Consider the following 19,042-nt stretch of genomic DNA (forward strand, 5'->3'; position numbering starts at 1 on the left):
AATGAATTGATAAATAATGAACATTTATGTGTTAAAAAGATGTAGAAAAAAACAATTTCTGCTATTCTGTATAGGAAATAAGTTTTTATAACACTTAGATATATTTTTTTTACATACATAGGTATAATATCCATAGGAGCATATTACATGGGTCGTGATGGGTATTTTATGAGTAGACAATTTATTAATTATAGATGAGGAACTATGACATGAATCTTAAGTATACCATACCTTAAATATTCTAAAGACGTGATGATGATGTTTAAAATAACTTTTTCTCTTGCAAATGTCCCTAAAATGAAATTTTCTCCTGCAAATTGACCGTCCTACCTATTTATCCTGCCAATACCTCAAAACTCACCTCGAATATATTATAGTCGACGTTCTGTTTGCAGGGTACAGGTTGCTATGTATCCTTGCGTGTTTATTCGTACTTCTAAGACACTAAAGACACTTTACTACCACAATATGACTATTAATCCTACAAGATGACAATCAAAATGACCTTTTGCCCTGCAATTTGACCTTTTATCCTAAAAAATGACCTTCCAAACGACATTTTCTCCTGCAAAATGATCCTAAAATGACTTTTTCCCCTGAAAAATGTCCTTTTTTGTCTTCGAACTCACCTCGAATATATTAAAATCGACGCTCTGTTTGTGCGTAGCAGCGGATATAGTCCTCTCAAGGCGCGGGTCCCACACGACCACGTCCGCATCAGAGCCAGACACTATGCGACCTTTGCGCGGGTATAAGTTGAATATACGCGCCGCGTTCGTGCTGGTCACGGATACGAAACGGCACGGGTCCATTATACCTGGGTAAAATATTAATTTTTTAAATACTAGCTGTGCCGCGCGGTTTCACCCGCGTGGCTCCGCTCCTGTTGGTCTTAGCGTGATAATATATAGCCTACTAGCGGTCCGCCCCGGCTTCGCCCGTGGTACATATTTACGTTTTCTCTACATAAAAACCATCCTCGTAATTCAAGGAATATAATAAAAAAAGAATTATCGAAATCGGTTCAGCCGTTCTCGAGTTATGCGCTTACCAACACATTTTGCGATTCATTTTTATATATAAGAAGATATTACTCGGAAAAGAAACGGGATAAGTATTAAGTCTATTATAGTGTGATTTATCTAACGTGAACGTGATTTTTTGTTATTCATGAAAAGATGCAAACGTTAGTTTATTATACTGGATGGTAAAATTGAATTAAACCTGCTAAAGTTGTTTAAATATCCAGTTTTATATACCTAAAGTTATTGGGACTTACTTCAAGAATTTTTACAATAATTCTCATAATAAGATCGAACATTAAACATACCTGTATTAACTCCCTTCTGCCACAAAATAGCCATACGGTCTTCAACCCCATTCACCCCGTTGGGTATTTTGGTGAAGTCGTTCTTGCCAAGCTCTTTATCTTTCTCATGGAAGGTGCAGTTATCACTACCGATTAGTTGCAGATCGTCACTGGAAATTTCAGAAAAATTATATTAATAAAATGATATGAATGTACTACTGAAAAGCAGCGCTTTACAACACCTTTTTAGGACCACACTGATAAGCCTTAGAACCATTTTTGTTGTATTTTTCATATTTTTTTGCTTTTGTGTGGTGTTGAATAAACTTTATTTCTTGCTTTCTTCTTTGTATTCTTTCAAATACTTTATTTTACACCATAAATATTGAAAAAATTGAAAATGCTTTGCCTATTTCTGAGCTAAAACATTTTTTAACGTGCTAAAATTTTTTAACGTGTTAAAAAGCTCTCATCTCTCTATTAAACGCCAATAAAATTATAATACTCACTCAGCAAGCGCCTGGACAATGGCTTCAGGCGTGTCGGGGTCCGGGCGAAGTGGGGGCGATAACACATGTGCAGCCGCGTGACGGAAACAGGCGTTTTTGTAATGCGTTCCTGAAATATTATATGGATAATACGTTTAAAGAATAGAAAAAACATACCGGCCGAATTGATAACCTCCTCCTTTTTTTTGAAGACGGTTAAAAAAGAGCAGGTGTGCTGAGCACACGTGTCAGAAGTGAAACTTCTTTTGCAAGATTCAAAGACGACGACGTCAAAATTAGTTACAAAAGTATCTGTGTGACTTCTGTCGTGAATTGTATTCTAATATCACATTTATTACTGACTAGCTTACCGCCCGCGGCTTCGCCCGCTTTGTCTAAATCCTAATAAATTAAAACCCTAAAAATTAAAACCTAAACCCTTCCTCTTGAATCACTCTATCTATTAAAAAAACCGCATCAAAATCCGTTGCGTAGTTTTAAAGATTTTAGCATACAAAGGGACATAGGGAAATAGGGACAGAGAAAGCGACTTTGTTTTATACTATGTAGTGATAAGAAGACAACTGTTTAGTGTTTTCGTCAGTGGAAACGTCTTATTACGTTTTTTTCCTTAAAAATCATACTTATACTAATTTGTACGAATTTTATCGGTTCTTCTCTATAGAATAGCTTTCCGAACTGGTAAAAGGTAAATCTACGTTTATGACGATTTTAAATTGGTTCTAAAAGAAGTTTAATTCAATAATTAAATGTTTGAGTCAAAATTTTGTACGAATCATCTTATATAAAGGAAAAATCACAAAAAGTATAAAATTTAAAGTAACATATTGCAAATAGCACTTGGCCGGTTGTTTTTTCTTCAAAATCACACGTATACCTTAATCCTAGCCAATAATATAACCAGTATAAGTAGAACCATATTATTATATTATTTTTGGCAGATCTCACCATCAGTCCCCACAGTAGCGGCTAACGTTTCACCATAAACTGGCGGGTTCTGTCTCGAGCGAGCTATACGCAGCGCTTTGACCGCACTTTTCGACATTATGTGCACTATGTATAGCGGAGCATTCACCTGTAAAAAAAGAAGATTATTTTAATATTATATTTATATATTTATTAGGATAACCTAATTTCAACCTTATAAATACATAGTTCAAATTTAGTTTCCCAGAAATGAGTACCAATGAAAAGGCTCAACTTTATAGTTGTATGGTTTTAATAAAACAGATTATCCAAATTTAACATAAATAGCGGGTAGTTGGGAATATTCGTCAGTCACTGAGTTTAAATTGTATAATAGAATTGTTAAATTAAAAAATAAAAATATTGTGTTATTTCAAGCGAGTTTGTTTTATCACATAATTCCTATGGTGGTTCCAACTATATCAAATCCAAGATGGCTGCCAACACAAAATGCAGTGGGGTATTTTTAAATTTTAATATCAACCCAGTCAAAGAGGGTAGACACCTAAAAGTGACACAAATATCCTAAACGAAGTCCCCTATAAAACGAAAAAAGATATATTTTAATTGTTCTATAAGTTAATCACCTGGTTAGCAATAACACAAGCTCGATTAACGGCTTCTGCTTCCACCTCCTCATCCCTGGAAAGCTGATGACCCTCGGGTCCTGTTAATCCTGAGGCAAGTAGCTTTTCTGTATTACGCGCTATGATGTTACCGTTTTCTGCGTGGACCTGTAAATAATATAGTATTACTAGCGGTCCGCCCCGGCTTCGCCCGTGGTACCTACATGTTTAAACTATCCTATCTCTCAAGTTGGATCGAACTGCACATGGTGTGCGAATTTTATTATAATCGGTTAAGTGGTTTAGGAGTCCATTGAGGACAAACATTGTGACACGAGATTTATATATATTAAGATAAGATGATGTATAGTATTATTTAACTACATTGGGGTAAATATATTGCTTCTCAATAATCTATCAGGAAATATTAGGTAATATATCTGTATGAGTTAAGGTTCTGTCCGTTGGGGTAAATTTAAAATTTTTTGGACGTATGTATTATGCAAAAATGGACCAAAATTTAAAATTTAAGTAATAATCTGCCACGTCAATTTATAAGCTTGTATACGACAGGATCGAGGGTCAAATACAAACTAATATTTTTAAAACAACACAATTTTCTAAAAAAACTTGTCAATCATCCTGCTTACTTCGCTTCCCCATACCTACTATAATTTAGACCAAAAAAAAAACTATCCCTAAATCTAAATGCCATACCTGAGCCAACGCTCTTAACTCAGAGCACGTTTCCATAGCAACCATGAGCTCATAATCGTCCAGCATCCACGCTCCCTTGTACGCCATGAACATCTTGAAGGAATTGACCCCATGTTCGGAGACCAGCTGTTCCATCTCCTTCTTGACTGATGGCGACCACCAGGTCACTCCCACGTGGAGAGCGTAGTCACAGCATACCTAATAAAAGATTAAAAAGATACAGATATACACCTTATAAAAGAATAAACATTTATAATCAACAAATTCTTCAAAATCAAATCAAAATAAAATAAAGTTGATACATATTCTGTTTGAACAAGCTAATCTCAGAAACAAATAGACATACAACAAATAGGTATTGCAAATGCTGTATTCTTTTCACCTGATGTTCATTTCTTTTATTAAAGCAAGTGAGTGAAGTTTTGAAATATTTTTATGGCTACCCTCTTTATACATGATGTTCAGAATTTCGATCAGATCCACAATTTCTTTGACAAAATATAATTTTCTTGCAGTTAAAATGTTATGAGAGCGGTTTTATACGGCATCTTAGAACTCTACATTAAAAAAAATGATAATATTACTATTACTACTATGTAAAATCATGGATTATAAAACTAACCTTGTTGTCAGCTTTTTGTCTCCAATTGTTATATGCTTCTATAAGAGACTGCCCCTTTTGAGGTAGCACGAAGTCAACTGAAAAAGAATGGTATAATAGTAAGTTAATAGTTTTCGCAAAGTATACTTCAAGTGAATATGGTATTAAATAATAACTAATAATAAAGATTAATGTTACCAGAGCAAATAAAAGGTTTTATCGTTGTTTTCTAGATTGTATTTTACGTTATTAATTATTGGGGGTTGTTAAAGAAAAACTATAGGAATGCCCATTAAGCATGATTTATGAGTACATATCATTTATTTTGGTTTCTGAAGCCCTTATTATTTCTATAAGCTATATGTCTCTAAATTACTCTTCAAAACAAGTGAAATATTATTTATCGCAGAAGCAATGCATACGGGGCACCTGACGTTAATCTGTGAAGTAGGGCACCAAAAACAGGTTACAAGTTCTTTGAAGCTTTCCAAATATAAGCTCATTTCTTAAAGCGTTCCAATACTTCAAGAAAAAGCAATTAGTGCGTACTTATTTTAAAAAATTCGGGTTGTCTCATAACTTATAACTAAAGAACTAGCGAACGGATTTTAATCACTGTTGGATTTGTCTATAATTTGATTAGGATAACCTGTTAAACATGAAAAAAACTTATTAAAAAGATAATAAGAAAAATCGACACTTACTGACAGTGGTAGTACCACCGGCCACCGCCGCTCTGGTGCCCTTGTAGAAATCATCAGCCGTCTTCGCGCCCATCATTTCGAGCTCGAAGTGGGTGTGGGGATCGATACCACCAGGCATCACCAGCTTGCCTGTGGCATCGATGGTTCTAGTGCCTCCTGGGATGATGAGGTTGCGACCCACTTGCCTGGAAAGAAGTTGTTGTTATTTATATGATATAGGATAAATGTTAATACATAAAATTTCTATATATAATATCATTGTGTTAATATTGATAATGTTGCGATCATCTCAATTTGTCTGCTGTCTGCCGTATAAACGAACGTAAATAAGTAAACAATAGAATATTTTATATTATCAATAAGTTCAAATTCTTAATTTGGTCTTATTGCTTACATTCTGTTTGTCTCTTTAATTTATTCAGGACATGTTTAGAAATTAAAGAGTTTTTAACGGATTTTAAACGCGATTTAATCATTATATTATTTTCCCGACGTTTCGAACACTTTACAGCGAGTGTGGTGGAGGGGGAGACTGAGTCTCCCCGTGACCACGCTAAAAAAATCCGTTAAAAAGTCCTCAATTTCTAAATGTATAATACTCGCGTAAAATCAAACACTAGAAAATACAGGATATGTTTATTTAAAAATAAATAAGACAAAAGAATATTTTTTTTTATATTATGACTTATGAGTAGAGTAGGTATCTGTCGAAAAGATTAACTATATTATATCGATATTAACGTTATGTATTTTATTGTAATGCTATAACAATAGATTTTTCCTTGTCTTTAATATTCTAGTCAGGATCAGTAAATCTCATGATAATTACATAGCCTTATAAGTTACAAGAAGTATATAAAATGGGATGCTATTTGTTAATGTTTGTTTTATAAATCAACTATTCGTTTGTCTCTGCTTTACTCGGGTTGACGTGGGATTATTAAAGAATCCTGTCATTGCAGAATTGTGTTCTTTTCTGCTGAAATAACTATTTACAAACATACAAATTCGGTAAAGATAATAAGATGTTCATGTAAGTTTTCATTCCTGTAATGTGGTAGTCTCTATAAACTACTACTACTAAATGAATTATTTTTTGAGCTTTTATTAAAATTAACGTATTTACAAGTTACAAAAGTATTTCATAATTACGTTGTTACGTATATATTATATAGTACTATTAATTTAACAGTATGTTATTGTAACGTAATGTAAATGTAATGTGTAATGATATTATATAGGTCTAGGTAGGACTATTGGCCCGCCTAAACCCTTTCAAGATAAATCTTGTTTCCCAATTTGAGCAACGTACAACTAGCGAAAATTAAGATATCAATTTTACTTATGCACTTTTGAAAAAACTTTGCTAGTGCGACTTACATCTGTACAAAACACACGTAGTGCCATCTAGTGGAGATTTTCTATTCTGATTTCCTGAATTTCGTATGAAAAGTTTCTTATTAATTCAAGTCTGAAAGCAAAGCTCCTTTCTATCGTTTTAAACGAAACCAAGATAGTTTAATTTGAATTGTAATGTTTAATTTGAATTATCTTTGTTTCCTAAATATTTTTGTAATAAAAAATAAAGTAAAGGAACAAATTTGAAACGCCTCTGTTAATCATTTTTATAGGGTCATAAAAACTCCTGCTGACTCTCTCTTGTGCATTAGGCGTGATTTATTTAACAAACAAAGCAATATAATTTAGTCAATTGTATGATACATTAAATAATAGGTTAATGGAATCCATTGACCTTATTAAATAATGCGGGAATAAGATTTTCGAGTAATAAAAACATTTAGGGGACAACACTCGGAACTATAAATTGGAACATATAAACTTACAAAAAGCTCTACCCTAATAATATACCTATGTTAGAATAGCTTTGTAGTTTTTGCTTAAAATACAAATAGTATCTAATTTGAAAATAGATTGTCTTGATTGTTTATGCATTAATTATTATTTACGTAAAATCTCTAAGCTAAAGGCTTTCTTCTTTTCTACATCATTAAAAATACGCTACGAATTGAGAAACTTCGTTTTTTTTACAGTCGGCAATTTTACCATACTATTATAGAATATTTGAACACATCTTAATATCTTTTAACTTCCATCAATCAAGTTTAATTTTTATTAAGCTCATAAATAGATATTAGTTTAAATTAATTTCTATCATAATACTCTGTCATTACAGAAAGTATATGAATTTTGATTTATTTTTGAAGACATTATTGCTCTAATAGTTTAGACTTTAAGGGATAATTAAAGTTAGTGACAGTTTATAAATTGAAATGATTGATAGATAGTAATAAAGGGCATATTTTTTAAGCTTTCTATTAGATGTGTAAGTATTAGATTTTAGTTTGACTCTTCGAGAATAGTATTTAGTAGAGTTTAGTTTATAAATAAGAATTTTGAATATTATTAGACACGTCACGCCTCGACTGTAGTTTGGATGGATGTGGACAGAATATCATATAAGTATACAATATAAGTATTACACGAACATATTAAAATGTCACCTGTAAACTATCAAATACGGGCAAGTAGAATACATTTTTGAAATGGTAGTTTAATACGTTATTAGACGAATAAGTCTTAACCAAGGATTGAAAAATCGGCCCTTATTAGAATATAATAACTAGTTGAGAGATGGAACGCTACTTCATACATTATAAAATATACAGGAGTTAAAGTAAATGGATTATTCTGAGAAATTTCGTCTCTTAGGATTTAGGAATGTAGGTTACATAATTTAGAAGCTCTTTTGAATTGAAAGTTCATTAAATTCTACGTTAATTATTGAAGATTTGAGTACTGCAGTAAATAATAATTAATTCAAAGCATTAAATTTTAACGGGCTTTAAATCAATTAAAGTTTTTAGTGCTATTACTATGTGACAAATAAAATTGACGCTTGTCATAAAATCTCATGAATATTCAAAATGGTCGACATAAGAAACACACAAGGCATTGAACCCAATATAATATTGAAACTTCCGGCGTTATATCATATGTATATTTATAATACTAGCTGTGCCCGCGACTTCGTCCGCGTGGAATAGTGACTGCATAGTAGTTACTACTTAACACACAATTATTGAGTAAACACGTCTTGAAACACGTACATACTATCATATACAACTAAATTATAAGTACTTACACATTATTATAAAGTTAAGAAATAAAATAAATAATAACACAAAAGAACTGTTAGTAAAATTTATTACTAAACTGAGCTATAAAACTTAGGTACAGAAGAGTTCAAAATTTCCAGGATGTGGTTATTCTCCCGCTCCCATATTCCTTCTACTTTCACAGACTTTCAACTTTTCCCTTTCACCCCTAGTAAATGGCAGAACCGATTTTGATCTAAATTCTAAACCATGTCTAATCATACCTATATATTATGTACATGTCATATCCTTTCGTTTGGTACTCCATTTGGATTATGTATCCCCACTATCACCCCAAGGTGCCCTATATGTAATAAACAGATTAACCAATTTTGATAAAACATGACTAATTGTAATTCACACGTCATTTGATATGCCGCTTGATTATATTATTTGACCACATTCGATTATTCATTCCCACTTTTACCGCTATAAATCAATAAATGGATGAACCGATTTTGATTGAATTTGCCTCATCATACTTCTCACGTCAGGTCATGCCCTTTCATTTGATATGCCACTTGGGTATATTATTTGACAACTTTTATTCCCACTTTTATACCTATATCCAATAAATGGATGAACCAATTTTGATAAAATATGTCTTATTGTACTTTACAAATTACACGTCATGTCTTTCATTAGATAAGTCACTTGAGTATATTTGATAAAATTTATTTATTTATTCCCACTTTTACCCCTATATCAAATAAATGGATGAACCGATTTTGATAACATTGGACTACTTAATTGTTTCTGACAGGTCGTCTTTTTTCATTTGATATATCACTTGGGTATAACAGACAGCATTCGTTTTTCTCATTCCCACTTTTGCCCTACATATAATTATTGTATGAACCGATTTTGATTAAATATGCCTCATTATACTTCTCACGTCAGGTCATGCCCTTTCATTTGATATGCCACTTGGGTATATTCGACAACTTTTATTCCCACTTTTATACCTACATATTATATCCAATAAATGGATGAACCAATTTTGATAAAATATTATGTCTTATTGTACTTTACACGTCATGTCTTTCATTAGATACGTCACTTGAGTATATTTGATAAAATTTATTTATTTATTCCCACTTTTACCCCTCTACTATACATATAATAAATGGATGAACCGATTTTGATTAAATACCTATGCCTCATTATACTTCTCACGTCAGGTCATGCCCTTTCATTTGATATGCCACTTAGGTATATTTGACAACTTTTATTGCCACTTTTATCCAATAAATGGATGAACCAATTTTGATAAAATATGTCTTATTGTACTTTACACGTCATGTCTTTTATTAGATACGTCACTTGAGTATATTTGATAAAATTCATTTATTTATTCCCACTTTTACCCCTATATCAAATAAATGGATGAACCGATTTTGATAAAATTTGACTAATTGTTTCTGACATGTCGTCTATTTTCATTTGATATATCACTTGGGTATAACCTACAACCTACATTAACAACTAACATTCGTTTTTTTTCATTCCCACTTACCCCTAAATAATATAATAAACAACTAATGTAACAAAAAAACGCATCTAATTCGTATTACCCGTTAGCGAGCTACGGTGGCACAGACAGACACGCAATACACACATAGCGGACATAACACCCCTCTTTTTGCGTCGGGGGTTAAAAATATTTAATACCTACGACATAATTTCAAAGACCTTTTATATAGAAAATTTACCTAGAAGTAACCATAATGCTATTCGTGCAGGTTTTAGACTTATGAGCAAAAATCTAAATAAAGTTCCTTTGACCCCCCCTACTACCCCCTCAGCATAACCACCCCCCCCCCCCACGCTTGGGAACTTTCGATATGATCTTCTGGACATGTCAAGGAATAACTTTAGCGTATAATTTACGTAATAAAGTAATTCATGTATAGAATGCCTTAGCAAATGTTCGCTGTGATTACTTAAATGGTCATAACTTTTTTATTTATGAACCGATTGACATGAAATAAACACTAAATGTTAAATGAAGTTTACCACAATATATTAGTGAAAACCGCATTTAAATCGGATAAGCCGTTTCTGAGATTAGCGTGTTCAAACATACAGACAAACAGACAAACCGACAAACAGACAAACAGACAAAAATTTTTTTAACGACAGTTTTGGGTTTGGGATCGATTTAGTAATAACCCCTGCTAATTTTTTTTTACATATTTTCATTGTACAGACACCACTTTTCTAGAATTTTATTATATGTATTGATGATGATTGATTTTATAGGTAAATATTATTCTTTATTATTTTTGGTTATAACATTTACCGGTTTTAACATTTTTATGAATCGATTTAGTTTCTAGGTACCTAGGTATTCGATTTTAAAACCTGTTTTATATATTTTTATTTACCATGAATTGTCAATCCTTTACTATGATATGTCAAAATGAAATAAATTGCATTGTCTATACATATCTTGGTCTATACATATTCTATACTAATATAGTTTGTTTGTTTGAACCACAGGTTTGAACGCACTAATCTCAGGAACTACTGGTCCGATTTGAAAAATTCTTTCGGTCTTAGATAGCCCATTTATCGAGGAAGGCTATATATCATCACGCCAAGACCAACAGGAGCAGAGCCACGCGGGTAAAACCGCGAGGCACAGCCATCACATTAAACTCATAGTCCTAAATGCATATCTTTATTTCAGTCCATACCCCTTATTTACATACTAAAACACTTGACCAATTGAACAATTGTCACCCATATACAGTGTGTTGCGGATGACAGCGTTAGCATTAGCTGCTTCCGGCGACGCGTGCGCAGTCTGCGCTCTTAATTTGTTATACGCTTCCTTGTTAAAAAGAGTTTGATTTTATTGATTTTACACTCTCTTCCTATGGTTTTGTTGTTCGAAATGTATGCTATTCTCTAGCTATTTTCAAGCTATAAAGAGAGAGACTTAGAATATAGATAATATTGTAGAGTGGTAGAGCAATCAACAGTTTTTGAGTACTTTCGTAAAAGCGACGATATATTTTTTTATTATTAAGTTTTTAATCCTTCTACAGACCTAAATATTGATATGATGTTTTATTAATTCTATGTTAAGTTTAGAGTTGAACAATCAAACCTTGAAATATTTACAGACTTAGATAATATACAGCTCATAGTTCTTACAATCATACAATCAATCAATAATTAAAACCACGTGTGAAGTACTAAATCCGACATAGGTAATTGAATCTAGAAGCCGTCATAACAAAATTAAATACAGTTCCCAGCCGTGGGACGCAGCATCTCATCTGCTATTGATTTTTCATGCGTCTATTTACGCATGCGTACTGTTTGATGTTGGAAATAGTATTTTTGCGATCTGAAGTTTCCTATTTTAAGTATTTTTTTAATCTATGAATGGGTGCTTTTTTGTGTATGTATAAAATTTAAATACAGGAACGTATGGACATCTTATAATAATAGACCGGGAGATACTGACACAAAATTTCGAGTCATTTGTAACAGGATGGCGGTTCTACAGGGGTCTTAGTACGCAATGACAAAAAGAAAAACGATGGTGTGAACACTGGTACCGGTGGTTTAGTCGCGTGGGCGTTAGTCGAACTCGTCGTAAAAATAGCGAAAGTCAAACGATTTGTAACACAAAAATTTTAGAATTTACCGATAGCCCATAAAAAAGAAGTAGGCGGTACTGTCATGCCATACTTTTCCGGTGTGACTTACAGCCCGCCATACCGACGCAAATGTGTTGATTTAAAAAAAAAACAATTCAACCATTTGTACCAGGCTAACTTTTGCACAGGTAACCATCGTCGTCTAGCCATTTACGAAAATCACCATACCATACTTTTCGGACGATTCCAAATGGTCGCCATACCGCCGAAAATCTGCAAAAATTTTTTTTTTCGCCAAACTTTTTGTACCAGTATTGCATTTAGATTTTTGGAGAGTATTTGATAAAATGTGACCATTATTATATTTGCCATACTTCTTGTAGGGGGAAAAAGTGCTGCCATACTTCATAAATAAATTTATTATTAATTTATAGAAGTGAAGATTTCTACCACCTAGATCTTTGAAATTTTGTATTTATATTTGTTGAACCTCAAACTTATAGGAAAGATTAATGCCATACTGTTACAAATCGTTCAAAATACGAATAAAATCATACAATAAAAAAAATCTTATACACATTCGCCACCTCCCACAGGTATGGCATTATCACACTTCTATTTATAATCATTCAGGAGTTGTTGAAAAAAAAATTTAGGGTGTTACAAATGGTTCGGCGAAAAAAAAAATTTGCAGATTTTCGGCGGTATGGCGACCATTTGGAATCGTCCGAAAAGTATGGCATGGCGATTTTCGTAAATGGCTGCACGACGATGGTTACCTGTGCAAAAGTTAGCCTGGTACAAATGGTTGAATTCTTTTTTTTTAAATCAACACATTCGCGTCGGTATGGCGGGCTGTAAGTCACACCGGAAAAGTATGGCATGACACTACCGCCTACTTCTTTTTTATGGGCTATCGGTAAATTCTAAAATTTTTGTGTTACAAATCGTTTGACTTCGCTATTTTTCCGACGAGTTCGACTAACGCCCACGCGACTAAGCCGCCGGTACCAGCGTTCACACCATCGTTTTTCTTTTTGTCATTGCGTACTAAGACCCCTGTAGAACCGCCATCCTGTTACAAATGACTCGAAATTTTCTGTCAGTATCTCCCGGTCTATAATATGAATGATATTCAATTATACGTTACAAAATTCATGTACACATTAAACATCTTCCTCTACATTTAAACTCTAATAAATTAATAAATTGCTTTAAAAAATAGTTACCATGGACTAAGAACTTTGACTACCTATACTGTTTTTTTTTTTACCTTTCTTTTCCTATTTATGTGTTGATGCTAATAAAGAAATTCAGGTTATTCAATAAACCACCTATAATAATAAGGTCACGATATAAATAATCTATTATAAGCATATTGCATGTCTGTCATGTATTTACGTAATCTCACAAGTATAACAACCGTAGTAACAACTAACATGCGATGTCATCGTAGGTACTCTATTAAACTGTATCTTCCGGCTTTTCATGTAGTTTGAAGTACTGGATTCGAATTAGGAAATAAAAGTATTCGACATGGCGTGAAAATCTTGGTAAGTACCTAAGGTGGTTAAAATGAGTAAAAATTATTATTCTGATTGCCAGTGCTTAAGGCTAATAATTGTTGGGAAAGTCCGTATATAAGACAATTTTCCGTTTTCACTGTTACTCGGTTGTAATAAAGCCTCGCATAATAAATAAGAGCAAAATAATAAGTAAAATGCGTCCATTGTATTGCGTGACTCCTAACAAAATAGTTAACTACATTACTCCTAACAAAATGTATATTCCTTTATATTAAGAGCTACAATTACATATTGCAGTAAAATTTCAAAAAGGAAATGTAAAATTAAATTGCAAACGGCATCATTCAATACCAATTAATACTTCTAAACTAAACTATTTTTCAAATTTCTGCCATATAATTATAATCTATAAGTTGTATGTTAATTTTAACCAAGTTACCTGTTCATGGAGACTCTATATAGCTATTATGTATTATTATTTATTACTAGCGGTCCGCCCCGGCTTCGCCCGTGGTACATATTTACATTTTCTCTACATAAGAACCATCCTCGTACTTCAAGGAATATAATAAAAGAAGAATTATCGAAATCGGTTCAGCCGTTCTCAAGTTATGCGCTTACCAACACATTTTGGGATTCATTTTTATATTATAGATGTAGGTATATTATGTTTGTGGGTAACAGCAGGTGAAGTGATCACCTGCCAGCGGGCGGTAACATTCTCAATGGAAAATGTACATGGACAGTGCAAGATTGTATAATAATTTAAACCTGATACATAGGTCGTAGATTTCTAAGATTATGTCTTCAAAAGAACGATTCCTATACCGAGTCTAACACGCCTCAAATAATACTAATTGCACAGTTCAGTGACAGGTTTCATTTCGCTGAATAGCTATGCTGATAGATTATAATTTTCACAAAACCAATGATCGACAAAAGCCGCTGTCTATATTATAGTTCAATAGCTTCCCACCCGCTTTGTCTAATAAATTATGTACTAAAACCTTCCTCGAGAATCTCAATTTACTAAAAAAAAAAACGCATCAAAATCCGTTGTGTAGTTTTAAAGATTTAAGCATACTTAAGGACATAGAGAATAGGGATACAGGGACAGAGAAAGCAACGTTGTTTCATTCTATGTAGTGATAGTAAATATACAGTAAATACACCTACTCCTAAAAAGATCGATAAATAGCTGTAAGTTTCTCCTCCTAATTAACATACATAACGGCTTTTCACCATTTCAAAATGTTATACAATTCTATAAGTAAAGAATATCATAATTCCCTTTAACTACAATTACTTCAGTAACACTTACAAGCAATTACTTAAACCTTAACCATAGGCCATAGCTTACATAACCCAAACTCAATGTTGTCACGAAACTACGCTTTTCTTTCTCAGTAGGTTCATAAAACGACAGTAGGGAAACCAAGTCACGATAGCTTCAACGAAAGTACAGAAATCACGCATGGTGATATAAATAAAATTGGATAATATGGGTCTCATCGATGTGAAAGTTTGTGAATGATTGGACGTGATGACTGTCTAATAAAAGAGAAAAGGACTATTTTCTTTACGTGTAAATTGGACATTATTAACTAACTAGCTTTACGCCCGCATCGTCGTCCGCCTAATATCTAAAATTCGAAACCTAATAAATTGTACATATAGTTACTTGCTAAAACCTTCCTCGATAATCACTCTATCTAAAGAAGAAAACATGATAACTAGTTGTATTGGTCAGTAAAAATATTTCCTAATTAAAATACAATGTTTTCAATTAAAATATTAAGCTCGGTACCTTTGATAAATAACATAATTAACTAAAATTGACAGCCCTAAAGCATGTTTGAGTCCGAGTAAAGGTGAGTCATAACTAACAATATTAAGACGTTACTATTGCAGTTAATTAGATTTTCTGGGCCACTTCCATGTCTAGGTCACTATTAGCACTTTTGTGTAGGGTTGAACAATTTCTAAAGTATCTATTAAAATTATTTTTTGATGTAATAATGTTCATCGTTCATCGCTTGCGTGGTTGTGTTATGTATTTGGATAAGTAGTTATGTGATAGAACTAAATAGCATTTATTTACTATTTCAAGTATATTTCAAGGTATATTTCAAGTACCTACTTCATGTTTCTGTAAACCTAAGCATAACATTCAAATCAAACAAAATTAAAATTACTTAACATCTTCAAAAACATTTGATTTATAATAAACCAAAGCCTCGTTGTTACACATATTATTCGTAACATTATCAGGCCATATTTGTTTCTTCAGGCCTCTTATGAGATCATATACCACGCTAAGTGCGGGCTGACAGATGTCACAATATGTCGTCGAACTTTTTGGCTGCCGGTTTTCTCACGAAAGCAGTGATGTACATAAAGTCTCGAACTTATAATTTTAAACTGAGGAAATTTTAACCTTAATTACCGAGGCAATACTTTTTAAAAATTTCATTTTCTGTGACCTATTTTTCATTACATATTGAAACGACTTTTAAATGCTAATCGATGCATTTATCTCGTTTTATTTAATAGAAGACAAGTGAAAAATAGACCACAACTACCAAGTATAGAAATAAAGGAAACAATAATATTTACTAATACTAGTTGCTTTTAAATTGCTCATGTTATTGGGGACGTAGTTAACAATAACTCCAAAGTCATCCATCAAACGGTGCTTGTCATATAAATTATATTGTTGGTAATAATAACTATATTTTTATTTTGTTGAATGAGTGTAACGCGTGATAATGATGATAAATTATTACTGAATTACCGTGATAGGAAAATATCGAAATCGCAGAGCAGTTTTATAGAAGTTTGTTTAGCTTCTAGTTTATGATTAAGTTTTACTTTTAGGTGTTATTGATTATAATATTTCTCCTTGTAAGACTAGGCAAACTGTAATTATATAAAAAAATTAAAAAGTTTATACCTACTCATTAAATTAATGTACTTGATAGGTGTACAAATATTGTGTTTGAATTAAATCTGTCCTTTCAAAGTAGGTCTAAACTCTGAAGAAACATACAAACATACAGGTGAAGTGAATACAAGCGTGTTAAAAATACAATCTTGTAGCGTACACCTAGTTTGATTATGCTAAAACACCACTTATTAAAAGACAATAACAAAACTTCAATTAACAACTATAGTACATCAACAAAACAATAACAATTAAGTCGTAACAAGTCAATAGTCATGTAGAATATTATATTACTCACGCAAGTTAATATGTGAATTTTCACAAAAACGCACTTTCCACCAACCCTAACAATGAAGACGTAATTGGAACAGGTGCTTGACCTCCATTGTTAGCAAAACGGAGAGAATCGAGCCTTTTTATTATGCTACTATTATGTGCATTTACATCAGACGCTGAAGCCTGAATGCTGATTCGAACCCCACTATGTCAAATTCTTTTAGGGCTGATTTTTCAATCCTTGGTTAAAACTTATTCGTCGAATAATGTATAAAACTACCATTATAAAAACGTATTCTAATTGCCCGTATTTGACAGTTTACGTGACATTTTAATATTATCGTGTAATACTTTATTGGACGGATAAGTTTAATCCAAGCATTGAAAAATCGGCCCTTAGTATAAAAAGGCGTAGACTGTAGAATGCTCTACAGTCTACGCCTTTTTATACTCTCTTCTCTTTCGTTGTTCTTAGTGCGTTCGAAAATATTCTATGCAATGTTCAAATACTGAACAACAATGAATACGAGTTTTCGTTTACACTAAAAGATCACGAAAGAATGCTCTTGCTCTAGCTCTAGTTCTGTGTTCGTTTAATGACAATGCACCGTTATACGTAGTTTTCTGAAGTTTTATGCACTTTTTATGAATCATTATTTATGAATACGTGATGTTAATCTGTCCCACGCATCGATTGATGTAATCGCCATTTTTTTTGGAATGAAATAAGATGCGTTTATGTCGTTTACGTAATTGTGGATAATTTTAGATGTGTCTTCATGTTTGTGTTGATCTCGTTGTGTTTTTAATTTTTCAATTTTGATTTTTGTGGTTTGTACCTACAAAAAACTGTATCAAAGTGAAGCAATATTAAATATTAAAATATTAAATATTGCTTCACTTTGATGTTACACTAAACGGCGCAATTAGATATTTCCTTTTTAGCTATATTATACTGACTTTGAAGGCAATGGATATGAAATAAATGAGGTAATGCATATTGGAAAAACACATTTTGCATCATCCACATCTTATATAATGGGAATCGAACTCGCAATCCTCACTCCATATTCAGGGCCACTTACCACTATGCCATTGTGGATTTGAAATAGCGTATTAGAAAAAGAAAAGCATTGATAGCCCGTACCGCTATTCGCTATAATAGCATTCGCTTAGCTTCGCTCGCTCGCTTTTGTTCATTATATCTAATTTAACAAAGAACGACAACCATTATTATAATTTATGATGCGAAACTTTAGTGTAACTTTAGTGGTAGGCATCGAGGTATATATACCTAAATACATATATGTACCTTAAGATACATATTATATAGGTCTCTTACAATGAACCGGATAAATAAATTTGTATATAAGTAATATTTTAGATAATAAAAACACATAAAATTGTACATACCTAGAGTAGTTTCAAAAAATATTTTAGAAAAAAATAAAAATAATGTTAAATTTTTTGATTCCCGCAACGAGGATAAATGCAAGTATTTTTAATGTTTTTTTCATTCCAACTCGGTCTTAGCTCATTCGTGATTGACACTCAGACAAGGCAATTACGTAATATGTAAATGGATTAACATTGTCGAATGAATCCAAAATGGTTATTCATATCTTGTTCATGAATATGTAATTTGTTTTTAATTAATTTCTTCATTACTCGCTGTGATTCGAGCACTAAATTTTCCGTATTATTCCGTTTAAAAAGTATTCTTATACGAGAATTGTGAAAACAAATATCTATTTTTTAATAATATTTATTTTTACGATTTGAAAATTTAAAATAGGTACACAATAGGTATATAGCTATTTTTTGAACAACATTATAATATTAATTTTGTTCAAGGTACCTAAATCTAGTAGAAAACTTCGACAGTTTCATTAATTTATAAACGTAGAAATGTATTGAAAATTACCGAATTAGTTACAGATTTTAGGTAGGTATTAACGTACACATTAATTATAAACTTTTCCACTATATTGCACGCCTCATAAGCGAAGCGTTGAGGTGGGTACTACTGTCACTTCGCGCAAAACATCTGATTTTTCAAACTTAAAATGTCTTTATGTATCATACATTGCACTTGTAAGATAATACATACACACACATATTAAGAAAAAACACT

The 19,042-nt window shown here is 32.3% G+C and overlaps 1 protein-coding gene and 1 long non-coding RNA gene across 4 annotated transcripts in view; one reads left to right on the forward strand and one right to left on the reverse strand.

Moving 5' to 3' along the window:
- LOC149477658 (uncharacterized) overlaps positions 1-19,042 on the forward strand; it is a 310,772-nt gene that overhangs the window by 213,613 nt on the left and 78,117 nt on the right. The window lies entirely within an intron of this gene.
- CRMP (Collapsin Response Mediator Protein) overlaps positions 1-19,042 on the reverse strand; it is a 43,805-nt gene that overhangs the window by 3,084 nt on the left and 21,679 nt on the right. For 2 of the 3 annotated variants that reach the window (XM_089710255.1, XM_089710254.1), the window contains exons 3-10: positions 5,373-5,557; positions 4,690-4,766; positions 4,068-4,265; positions 3,372-3,518; positions 2,767-2,893; positions 1,819-1,927; positions 1,331-1,479; positions 630-817 (exon numbers count right to left, since the gene is read on the reverse strand). In XM_089710255.1, coding sequence (XP_089566381.1) covers positions 630-817; positions 1,331-1,479; positions 1,819-1,927; positions 2,767-2,893; positions 3,372-3,518; positions 4,068-4,265; positions 4,690-4,766; positions 5,373-5,557 — 1,180 coding nt within the window. Of the gene's footprint in view, positions 1-629; positions 818-1,330; positions 1,480-1,814; positions 1,928-2,766; positions 2,894-3,371; positions 3,519-4,067; positions 4,266-4,689; positions 4,767-5,372; positions 5,558-19,042 lie in introns of those variants that run through there. The other variant, XM_089710256.1, reaches the window with a different exon arrangement.

Source organism: Colias philodice, chromosome 24 (genome assembly GCF_061535455.1).
Source record: "Colias philodice isolate Cphi_HAF_F1 chromosome 24, ilColPhil1 Martin Lab GWU primary, whole genome shotgun sequence".
NCBI classification, from domain to species: domain Eukaryota; kingdom Metazoa; phylum Arthropoda; class Insecta; order Lepidoptera; family Pieridae; genus Colias; species Colias philodice.